Below are 11,077 nucleotides of genomic sequence, written 5' to 3'. Positions count from 1 at the left end.
AAGCCAGAAAAGGAATTTAAGTAATTCGACAATGTATGAATCACCAAGATTTTACATGCAAAAGCAAAACAGAATTAAGGGATTGATAAAAACATAATCTTTTTTCTGGTTAAAGAAGATGACAAACAGAAATTCATAATTTAGAGTGTAATGACCTACAAAAACAGAATAATACAAAGGGTCTTAGCTTCAATGTTGTAAAATTGCCCCTTATACACACAATTTGAAAGAACTTTAGAAAACTTAAGTAAAAAAGTTTAAAGATGAAGTCGGAAAAGAATTTCAAGTACTTATATAATGCATGAATCATCAAGATATTACATGCAATTGGGAAAAGGGGTTAAGGGAGGGATAAAAATGTAACTTTTTTCTTGGTTGAAGAAGATGACCTACAAAAAACCGCAATTTAGAGCACAGTGACCTACAAAATAAAATCATGCAAATGGTTTCAACTTCAATGTTAAAAATCACTGAGAAATGACATGTAAAAGGGATAAGGAGTTAATGGAGGCAAAAAAACATAATCTTTCTTACTTGAATAAGACTATAAACAAATATCCACAAGAGAAATATGATGACCTACAAAACAAAAGCATGCAAAGTAGGTTTATCGATAATGTCGCAAATAAAGCAAAAATTAAATCAATGGAAATGGGAAATAAATCAAATGGAGAAATGGGAGGGAAAAAAGAGAAAATTAGCGGATGTTAAGGGAAGCATTAGGGTGAGTCTTCCGGTAGTGAGAAGGGTTAAGGATCCATGATTTGGACGCATGATGAAACATAGAAAGTCAGAATGATAATGGTTTAGGATGGAAGAGAGAAAGTTAGATGAGAATGGAGATGAAGAGAATGAAGGAGAAAAAAATAAAAATTGGGTGTGTGAAAGTGGCAGCTTCTTAAAAAAGTTGAGCAACATTAAATAATAATAAATTATGTACCAAAATAAAGAAAAATATGGTGTTCTTAAGATCAATAATTTATAGTTTGTTGACAAACAAGAATCGTAACAATCTTGGTTTTAATCTACGTGTTTCAACACTCAAATTCCTACGAAGATCTCATTGATTTAGAAAGAAAAATTCATAGAAATCTTTTCTAAGAAGCGCCATTATCGATTTGGCAATCAAAAATCCAACTTTAACTAATTTCTCCTAAAGGTGCTAGAGTACAGGGGTAATAGAGTATAATTGTAACAAAAGAGAGAGGAGGATAAAAAATAATAAGGGAAGATAAAAGAAAAAAAATTGTTGGTTTCAATCTGTCGAAGATACCACATGATATGATATACTAAGTTTCTCCATCTTATTGTTTTTAATTACGGTGTACTAATTTTTTTTATCACCATTAGTATAGCCCGGTTCGATGGTCAGTTTTGACATCAAGTGGATCTAGCTCTCTCATGATCGGAGTTGCGGGGCTGGACCAACTAACGATTGGCCGGTCTACTAATACTTAAGGTGAATGATTTAGTATGTGTTTGGTTCCACGTCCAAGCTTATGTTATCGCGCCCCAATGCAGTTTTCAGTTTTCACTGTGATTTTTTTAAGCTTGAAATCCAAGCTTCACACTAAATGCACGTTTGATGGGATGCTACCGTGGAAACAAACAGACAATTAGTTGAGTCCTCACCCTAGACTTCACGTTCTCCATTAATAAATTTGTTGAACTTTATTAAATGAGTAATGAATGAATAAAAAACTCAATAAATATTTCAAAAACCATAAATGCACAAATAAAATATTTTAGGTAATCCAACAAAAAAAAAATTATGCAATCTCTGTTTTTTAGGAAATCAATTTATATACTTACTTAGTTAACATAAATACTACTTTATCCCCATTTTATGTTTTACCAAATATTTCTTTTGCTAACCATTAACAAATTTCCTAAGTTATCAATAAATAAACAAAAAAGTAGTAATTGGGTAGAAATTACTAAGAAGCAAAAAGGACATTTATGGAATTATGAAATTACAGGTAGAGTAACTGGCATTGTGCCAGCATTGTTACAATGTTGGGTCTTTCACAAGGTACATATCATCATTACATTCTTTGCCTTGTCACACATTCTCTCTCTCTCTCTCTCTCTCTCTCTCTCTCTCTCTCTCTCTCTCTCTCTCTCTCTCATATTACAACTCTTCTTCTTCTGTCACTTTTGAATACAGCACACAAAAATTCAAAACCTATTCACTTTAATCGCTCTTAGTTCTAATTACTCTTATCATAATGCAGGTTAAATCTTCTTCATCTTCTTCAAATTCAAAATCCCTTTTTTATCTGCTTTTCTCTTAACGGTTTTTTTCTTGAATTTTTCAGACAAGGACGGTTCAAGTGAAGCAACTTTCAGATCTAGCTACTGAGAGAGAGATTTACGAATTCTTCTCGTTTTCTGGAGAAATTGAAAACATTCAGATCGTTAGGTGGGTAATTTCAATACTGAAATTCACTCTTTTTTCCCCTAAATTTTGATTTACCCCTTTTGTATAGTGTAAATTGTTGTTTTGGATTGTAACGTTTTGTGGGTTGAATTTTGGTCTTGAATATTGCAGTTTTTTTCACTTTTGTTTTACTTGTTTGTTGAAACTTTAATTCATGTTATGGTTGTTTACTTTGTGTGTGTTTGTTTGTTGCAGAGAATATGGAAAGCCAAAGACTGCGTTTGTGACATTTAAGGATCCAAAAGCACTTGAAATTGCATTATTGTTATCGGTAATGTCTCTTTTCTTATCATGTTTGAATTTTGGAGTCAGTTTGGATTAATTTTTTGATAAATTTTTTTTTTGAGGGGAAATTAAGTTGAAATAATCCTATCATGATTATGAGTCTTCTAACTAATTAATACGAGTGGCTTTTTGCTTAAGATGAAATTAGTTTCTCCATCTCGAAGGTTTTAGAAGCTCGATTATCCAACTTCGTTGTAGCCAAAACTTTTAAGGACTTTAGCTGTTTGTTAAGTATTAAAAACGTATCTCCCATAAGGGAGAAGCTAATCTAAACCGGGATTAGTCATTACGAAAATAATGACTGCATCGACAAAAGGGTATGAGTTTTCATTTTGTTTATAATTTATGTTTGTTTTGTGTGATGGAACAAATGTTCTTTTGCAATATTGTGAAAGATAATTGAACACTTAAGTGAATTGTTTTGACTCTTTTTGAACTTTTAAGTTTAAAGTTGAGTTGGTCATTTTGAAAATTAGAAAGCTGTAACTCTAGAAAGAAATTGGGATTGAAATCCACAAGGTTCTTGATGCCAATTTTTTAGTTTACAGCTTCTTTTATGTAGACTGGGAGGAGTACAAAGAAGTTCTTTGCATTTTCGTAAATTAGGCTTTATGCTAACATTTATTTAGTAGAACATAATTCAATCTCTTATATGTTTCCTTAGTATTATCAAGTTAACTGCTTGTTTGTGAGAATGAAACTTTTATTGTCTTTTATATCAGGGAGCAACAATAGTAGACCAGATTGTGAGTATTAGTCCCGTCGAGAACTATGTTGCAAATCGTGAGATGCAAGTAAGTGTAACAAATACCAATAGCTCTTATATTATATGTGCACATATTGATATAAAATAGGTACTTATCAAAAACAATTTATGTAGGAAGCAAGGGCGGGGGAATATGCTATAACCATTGCTCCTTCTGAAGATGCCGCATTGAATTCTGAGGTAAAGACAAAAAAAAAAAAAATTATAATATTTTGCCTGATTTGTTTTCTTATGGTGTTTGTGATTAAGCTTATTGTCTTTTGTACGACACCTATTTCAGGAGGAGAAACCCGGCGGTAGAGTATATCTTAGTAAAGCACAAGATGTAGTTACAAATATGCTGGCAAAAGGATCAGCGATAAAACAAGATGCGGTGAACAAAGCTAAAGCATTTGATGAGAAGCATCAATTGACTGCCAATGCATCAGCAAAGGTCAGTTCATTTGACAAGAGAGTTGGACTGACAGAGAAACTGACAGTTGGACTTTCTGTAGTGAATGAGAAAGTGAAATCTGTGGATCAGAGGCTACAAGTTTCGGATAAAACAATGGCAGCAATATTTGCAGCCGAGAGGAAGTTAAACGATACTGGATCAGCTGTCAAAACAAGCAGGTTTGGTTGAATACAATACTTCATCTTCATTGCAGCGTATGCTTTATGATTTTTTTAGCAACCACCAATTGGAAAATTATAAAAAGAAATCTAGGGACCTGTTTCGTAGGAGAAAACATGTTCTGTGTTCATTTTTAAATGCAAAATGCTCTTTGTTTTCACCATATTTCCTGTTCTCAAAGATTTTTCAATGAAACAGTGGAAATAATTGCTTTTTCTTCTGATTCATATACAAATTTTTGAAAACAGGAAACAGTGGAAATAAGAGTTTCACAATTTAAATGAAAACTAGAGACGGAAACAAAAAGTGCTATTTCATACCAAACTTGTAGATTTTCATGTTTCTATATTTCTGGAGTTGGAGAGAAATGTTATGTTACATATACATAGGACCTTGTGGTTGAATTTGATCTTATGATATGTTATTTTTGAATGTTGATGATAAATTTTTTGCATGCAGATACGTGACTGCCGGAACATCATGGTTAACGGGTGCTTTTAGCAAGGTGGCGAAAGCCGGAAACGTGGCTGGTACTAAAACTAGAGAAAAGTTTAATATGGCCGTTTCAAACTTGACAACAAAGGTTGGACATTCGCACTCAGCTATACAATATATGTTTGTTGGGAACTTATATTTGAACTATGGTTGATTGAATTTTTCATTCATTAATGCAGGATACCTCATTGGTTGTATAGTCCAGAATTCCGAATTTCGTTACGAAGATCACTTCATACGGTCTCAATTGAAGATCTGTTTCAGAGCTGTTGTGTGTCTTTGAGATCATGTACTTGTTTCTTTCTCTCCTTCAACAGTTCAATGTTTGTAGTAGTTAGCAACTATAGTGATTCAATTCAATCCAATTTTTTGTATTCTTTTATCACTCTGGTGTTTTTTAGCTGTTGCTTCTATGTAATTGGTGATTTTGGCTTCTTTTTTCTTCTTTACTTTTGTCAATAGGAAATTATAGACGTGAAGCATTTGTATTTCTTTTTTCAACAAAGATTCATTTGGAGTAATTTTCATCTTCTAGATAACTACTACAAACAATGGAAATTGTATAGATGCTTTTTTGTTTGTAATAGTAGTAGATATTTTAAGAATGAAAAATGGACCATAAATTAACGAATTGGGTCAACTATACAGTTATGATGACGATGATTTGAACGCAATAATTAAGATTTTCCACATTTGAAATGATGGAAATAAGAAGACACTTGTTTTGACCAAGATGATTAGTGTCGGGTAATGAAAGAATGCACGCCGTGCAAAGACAAAACTTTATTAAAATAATACATGGTCACTTTGTTGGTATGTGTAATTTAACTTTTGTTAATTTAATCAAGGGTATGTTTCTGTCTGTCATTATCTCTAATATGAATTTGAAGGTCACTTTTGGGTGCTATAAAGTGTGGTTGAATTCTTGCCATTCAAGAGAGGCACTCATCTCTGATCTTTCTAAACTCTGATCTTTCTAACATTAGCGGCTATTAATTCAATTCAATCTCTTTAACTGTATTCGAGAAATAGAATTATGGTAGCCACAAATCTAAGCTACAGCTAGCAAATGGCAGGTCACTTTACTTCAAACTACTTCAAACTGTTATTCTTGATTATATCGTTGTTTTAATATTCAAAATTATATTGTTGTTGATTTTATAACGGATCTGGTTTATTGTGTCACATGATGTAATTAGTGCTAATTAAATAATGTATTTAGAAAACGATAATTAATATGTGAATTTGATAAAAGTACAATGTTTATAACTCCATGTGGTGTATGGCTACAAGGAAGTAGTAATAATACTCTCAACTCTTAGAGCATAGGAAATTGGTAGTTACTTTACTCGTTACTCTAAAGAACGTGACTTTCTCTTCTTGACTTCTTTTCTATATTGTTATGGGTAAGGACACATCACTTCTCTCATTTCCAAAAACAGGCGAGTATTAAAATGAAATGTTGATCATTATAAATAATAGACAAATATTCTAATAAATGAGCGGCTAGGAAGTTTACATTGTCCATCCTTGAAGAATCCTTATGCCAACCCTTATGGGCCATTTATAAATACATATCAGCACATAGTTCCTCAAGCATGAGAGCTTGATAATGGTGAGATGAGCTTAATCACCTTCTCTCATTTGGCCGAGTCCATCAGAGGACGAGTCCCTTAGACATCTTTGGGGTGAGTCCCTCAAGCATGGCTTGGCGTATCCATGCAAGTGTCAATCAGGTAAATTCTCAAACATCACTTGCGATAAATCTCTAAATATTAGTTGAGGTGAATGAACGCGCACATTAAATGTGATTAATGTTGATTTATCTTGGGGAGCCAAATTGTCCTTAATCCCTCACATGTGTCAGAAACATGAGGAATATTTTGTGAATGTTTAGGATCCTAGGGATAGACCCTTGATCACCTCTATAACTAGCCTATAAATCTGTATAAAAGGGGTTCAACCTTAACCATTTACATTTTTGCAAATTCTTGTCTTCAAAATTCTTGAGAGCTTCCTCAGAATCCCTCAAGAGCACACCTGCCTTCTAGTTTTATTCAGATCAATTTTTCAACCTCGCCTTCATAGATAATGGTTTGGTATCCTTTCTTTTCCTCCCCCTGTTTATGGAAATAATTAGGCATTTAGATGAGAGTGACAACCTAGTAGAGCCTTCGACTCACAATGAGCGTATAACCATGTGGAATTACGGCCATAGGAATGCCAAACATCGTGATAATTGATTACAAATTAATGGATCTAGGCATGTTTGTTAGTTGCAAGAGTTCCACTAATTCCAATAGTGATGGTATCGGTGGTAGTGATAGTGACTCCTTTTTCCCTTTTGTTTTCTTAAGAAGCAAGAAGCTAATGACTGCCTCTGATCCTGAGCACAAGGGCGTCGTGGATTTCAAAACCTATTATACCAGTGAGGAGAGGATAACTTCTTTTTACAAACATGTCAACCTTTCCTCTTCAGATGATGAGGAAGAAGTTATCTTGGAGGTATGCTCTACGGTAAAAGGGGCCAATATGGCCGTCTTAGACGATTATCCTAGTCCCTAATTCTAACTACACATCCTCGTTGTCCGTGACTCGGGATGTTGTAGAAAATGGTTCATTTGTTCCCACAAGTGTTGTCAATGGATTTGGTACATCAAAGATAAAAAGTTCTTGGAATGATGATGATAAGAAAAAAAGTTCTCTACGACAAGAAAGCGAAGAACTTGCTTCAAGCAGCCCTAAGCATGGATGAATTCTTTCGTGTATCTTTATGCAAAACAATGAAAGAAATATGGAATATGTGAGAATTTTCTCATGAAGGAACCGTGGAAGTTAAAAGATCAAAACTGAACACATTATCTCAAGAATACGAAATGTTCTGGATGCAGCCCCGATAATCAATTCTTGACTTGCAGAAAAGATTCACACACTTGACTAACCACTTAATTGTGCTTGGTGAGAATTTTTCTAATAATCATCTCAATCTTAAAATTCTTGTATATTTGACTAGAGAATGGCAACCGAAAGTGATGATGATATCAGAAAAGAATAGCCTATCCTAAATGACTTCTACAGTATTGTTCGAAAAACTTCAAGAGCATGAGATAGAACTTGAAAGATTGGAGAAGCATGGAGATCAAGTAAATAATTAAAAATATAATGCCTTAAAGATTAGGGTAAAAGATCATGATAGCAATCAAGAGAATGAGTCCACTAATGATGAAGATGATGATCTTATTAGAAATATTGAAAATTTCTTAAGAAAAGAAAGAAAAAAGGAGATCAATCATAAAGAATCTCTAATAAGAAAGGTTACATGCTTTGAATGTAGAAAAAGATGACATGTCAAGAGTGAATTCCTACACTTGAAAAGAAGAATAAATTCAAGAGCAAGAATGACAAAAGGAAAAAATATATATGTAGCATGGGATGACAATGAAATAAATTCATCTTCAGATGAAGATTATGCAAACAAGACATGTATGACATCACATCATTCAAGTGATAAAGAACATGAGGTTAATGATTATGAAATTGATGATAGTCTTTCATATGATGAATTACAAAGTGTTTTTCATGAATTACATGATAAATTTTTGAAACTTTCTAGAAAATTTTCAAAACAATTTTTTTTTTAAATCTAAAAAGTGAGGCTAATAACACAAAAGTGAATTTTGACTTAATAAAAAATTTAGCATGCAGTAATTGTTCATCTCTTGAATAAAAACTATCGAATTAAACCAAATAATTGCAAAATAAGAAATAGGACAAATTGGGTTAGATAATGTGTTAAGTAGTTAAAGATATTCAAGTAATAAATATGGACTTGACTTTTATAGTTTTGATAAACCTAGTACAAGTCAAACTATCTTTGTAAAGACTACTGGCGAATTCAACAATAAGGAATCAAAGAAAGAACAAGTTGTAAAAATCATCATAAAAGGTCTTATGATAGAAACCATTTTTATGTATATAAAAAAATTATGCTTTTAGACCTATATGTTTTTATTGTAATGCAAAAAGTCATACCTCTAATGCTTACTACATAAAAAATTATGGTATTCCTTATGGTGAGTATGTATGAGTGACAAAGAGATTTATCCCAAAAGGACCAAAATGAAATTGGATACCTAAGTACTATTGATTATTTTATCAGTAAGTGAAAATCATATGCTTGTATTGTCAAATCAAAATTGATCTTTTAGGATACAAGACCATATGTTATAGGAAAGTTTTATTGAATGAAAGATGTTTTGAAGAAGCATCATCATGAGTATCAACTTTGACTTTATATGATAGTGTTGTGAATAAGATAAGTATTTTTTTATCTAATGTATCATTTCCCTTATACTATTATACTCCTTTGGATTTTACTCTTTTTGATAGTGTCAACAAGGGGGGAAGAGATGGTTGTTTTTTATTGTATTTTTCAAGATCCAAAAACATATATTAGCATAGATTAAAAGAGAAAGGGGGATATATGCAAGATAAGGGGAAATATCCAATATAGAAGGAGCAATCAAATATCAATGAAAAAGCTTCTCATCCATGGATTTTGTCATCATAAATGAGGGGGAGATTGTGAATAAGATGTTCATTATCAACTTATCATTTGTTTTGATAAAGATAAAAAATTTATCTTAGAAGAAAGATCAAAAGAGAAAAAGATTGAAATCAAGTTTTCAAGATTGGTTAAGCTTTGATAATCAATGGATTAAAATTGAAGATTAAGGTACAATGGTAATTCATGTGTATATAAGCATTAGGTGCTCAAAAATATCTTTATATAAAACCTCTAGCATGTGCATACAGTTTCATACAAGTTTCAAAGTTTTTAAAACTTTCATTTTCCAAATTATTGAGGTTGTATTCAACTACAACAAAATGTAGCCGAATACAGATGGCAAACAGAGGTGACATTATGCAATATGTATTCAACCACGAAGATATCTATTTGAATACAAGTCTTGTTGTATTCAACTATGAAGTTCTGTATTTGAATACAAGTCATAAAAGTTCAAGTTTTCACAACGTTGGAAATATTGTATTGGACTACACATATCCTGTAGCCGAATACAGATTCGAATCAATGAATTTTTTCATTGCTGGAACTGTTTCAGATTAGTTCAAAGTTTCTTGATTGATTGTGAATGATGACATCTTTATCAAGAGATCTTTTAGGATGTATAAAAAATATTGTACATCCGAGAACACGTCAAGAATCCGAACCTCCTTCAAATCATATTTTTCAATCAATTCATCTATTGTTTTTCAATGTGTTCAAACATTTTGTCAGAAACTTTTTGTGCATAAAATTAATTCATTAAGAAAAAGTTTATAATATTTTAAGCACTTATTGTTTGTATATTTCTTGAATTGATTAATTAAAAGAGAAGATCAAAGATGTCAAGATACTCAAATATCATTCAAAGTTGTGTGTAAATTATCAATTGTCTAAATATGTACTTTTTCATAGAGTATGGTGATATTCTTAGTCTGCAAGAAAGTGGTTTGTACTTTCTACAGGTGTTTACAAGTAGGAAGTGTTGTACTTTCTATTTTGGAAAAAGGTCATTTGAATTGGGGTGATTCAAAGTCCACCGTTGTTTTAGTGCTTGTGAAATCAAGAAAGTGGTGTGCTTCTTTGTTATGTTAGAAATACTATTGGGATATGTCTTGGTGTAACACTTGTTCAAAGATTCTAAAATAGTGGAATTATCTTACAGTGTGTAAGGGGACTAGATGTACTCTCAGATTGTGAGAGGAACTAGTATAATTTTCTTGTGTTGTTTAGTTTTTTTGCACTTTATCACTTTAATTGTCATATTCTAAACTAGAAAATTAAGCCAATATTATCTTAATTCACCTCTTTCTCAGGTGTAACTCTAATACTCACACCTATCCTTTATTTGAGGACATCAGATCTTTGAGGAAATGTCATTATTGCTCCCCCCCTTCAGGATCGAGGGGAGGAGTTCAGTGTCTTCGGTGACGGTGGTGACTCGGAGACCTTGCAAGTTTTCATTGGGTGTTACTGCTTTGATCATATTTTTATTCTTTAGATTAATGTGTTGTAGGCTCTCTTCAATCCTAAACAACCTTTCAGCAAGGATTTATAAATTATGATGTTGCACTAGATTGTAAACACTTTTTAGTAGATTAGTAGCTCATTGCACGCCAAAGTTAACCTGTAACAATTGAAGGTCAGGGAGCAATTTCTGCCCATGAATCATAGTTAGTGGTGGATGTTTATGCAAATGTTCACCTTGATGAAATTGTTATGTGGATCCAAAGAATGAAATAGTTTGTAATACTCCTTGGCCGATTCTCGACTGAACAGGATCTTGTTGTGAAGGATTAGAAGGAGAGACTACCAAGACTAGATTGTCTTCTGTTGGAGGAAGTAGGGGAGGATCTTTGACAGCTTCAACATCAACACAAACGACTTATCATTGGACGACATAGCTAGTGAATT

The 11,077-nt window shown here is 32.5% G+C and overlaps 1 protein-coding gene across 2 annotated transcripts; it reads left to right on the top strand.

Annotated features, from left to right (window-relative positions):
* Positions 1-2,061: 2,061 nt before the first annotated feature.
* Positions 2,062-5,120, top strand: LOC131609943 (binding partner of ACD11 1). 2 transcript variants are annotated; one of them, XM_058881779.1, is made up of 9 exons: positions 2,062-2,080; positions 2,129-2,234; positions 2,319-2,422; positions 2,636-2,711; positions 3,448-3,519; positions 3,606-3,671; positions 3,772-4,103; positions 4,564-4,687; positions 4,779-5,120. In XM_058881779.1, exons 2-9 carry the CDS (start codon positions 2,229-2,231, stop codon positions 4,797-4,799), a joined length of 801 nt encoding a protein of 266 aa, XP_058737762.1. In that variant the 5' UTR covers positions 2,062-2,080; positions 2,129-2,228; the 3' UTR covers positions 4,800-5,120. The 2 variants fall into 2 exon arrangements, with proteins under 2 accessions (XP_058737762.1, XP_058737761.1); XM_058881778.1 differs by lacking the exon at positions 2,062-2,080 and having other exon boundaries at positions 2,087-2,234.
* The last annotated feature ends 5,957 nt before the right edge of the window (positions 5,121-11,077 follow it).

This window comes from Vicia villosa, linkage group LG6, assembly GCF_029867415.1.
Source record: "Vicia villosa cultivar HV-30 ecotype Madison, WI linkage group LG6, Vvil1.0, whole genome shotgun sequence".
NCBI lineage: Eukaryota > Viridiplantae > Streptophyta > Magnoliopsida > Fabales > Fabaceae > Vicia > Vicia villosa.
Note: the sequence above shows the minus strand (reverse complement) of the source record. Positions and strands in the feature narration are given on the sequence as shown.

Coding starts and splice junctions, on each gene's coding strand:
- LOC131609943 (XM_058881779.1), top strand. Junction 2,423..2,635: donor GAAAACATTCAGATCGTTAG/GTGGGTAATTTC, acceptor TGTTTGTTGCAG/AGAATATGGAAAGCCAAAGA. Junction 2,712..3,447: donor AAATTGCATTATTGTTATCG/GTAATGTCTCTT, acceptor CTTTTATATCAG/GGAGCAACAATAGTAGACCA.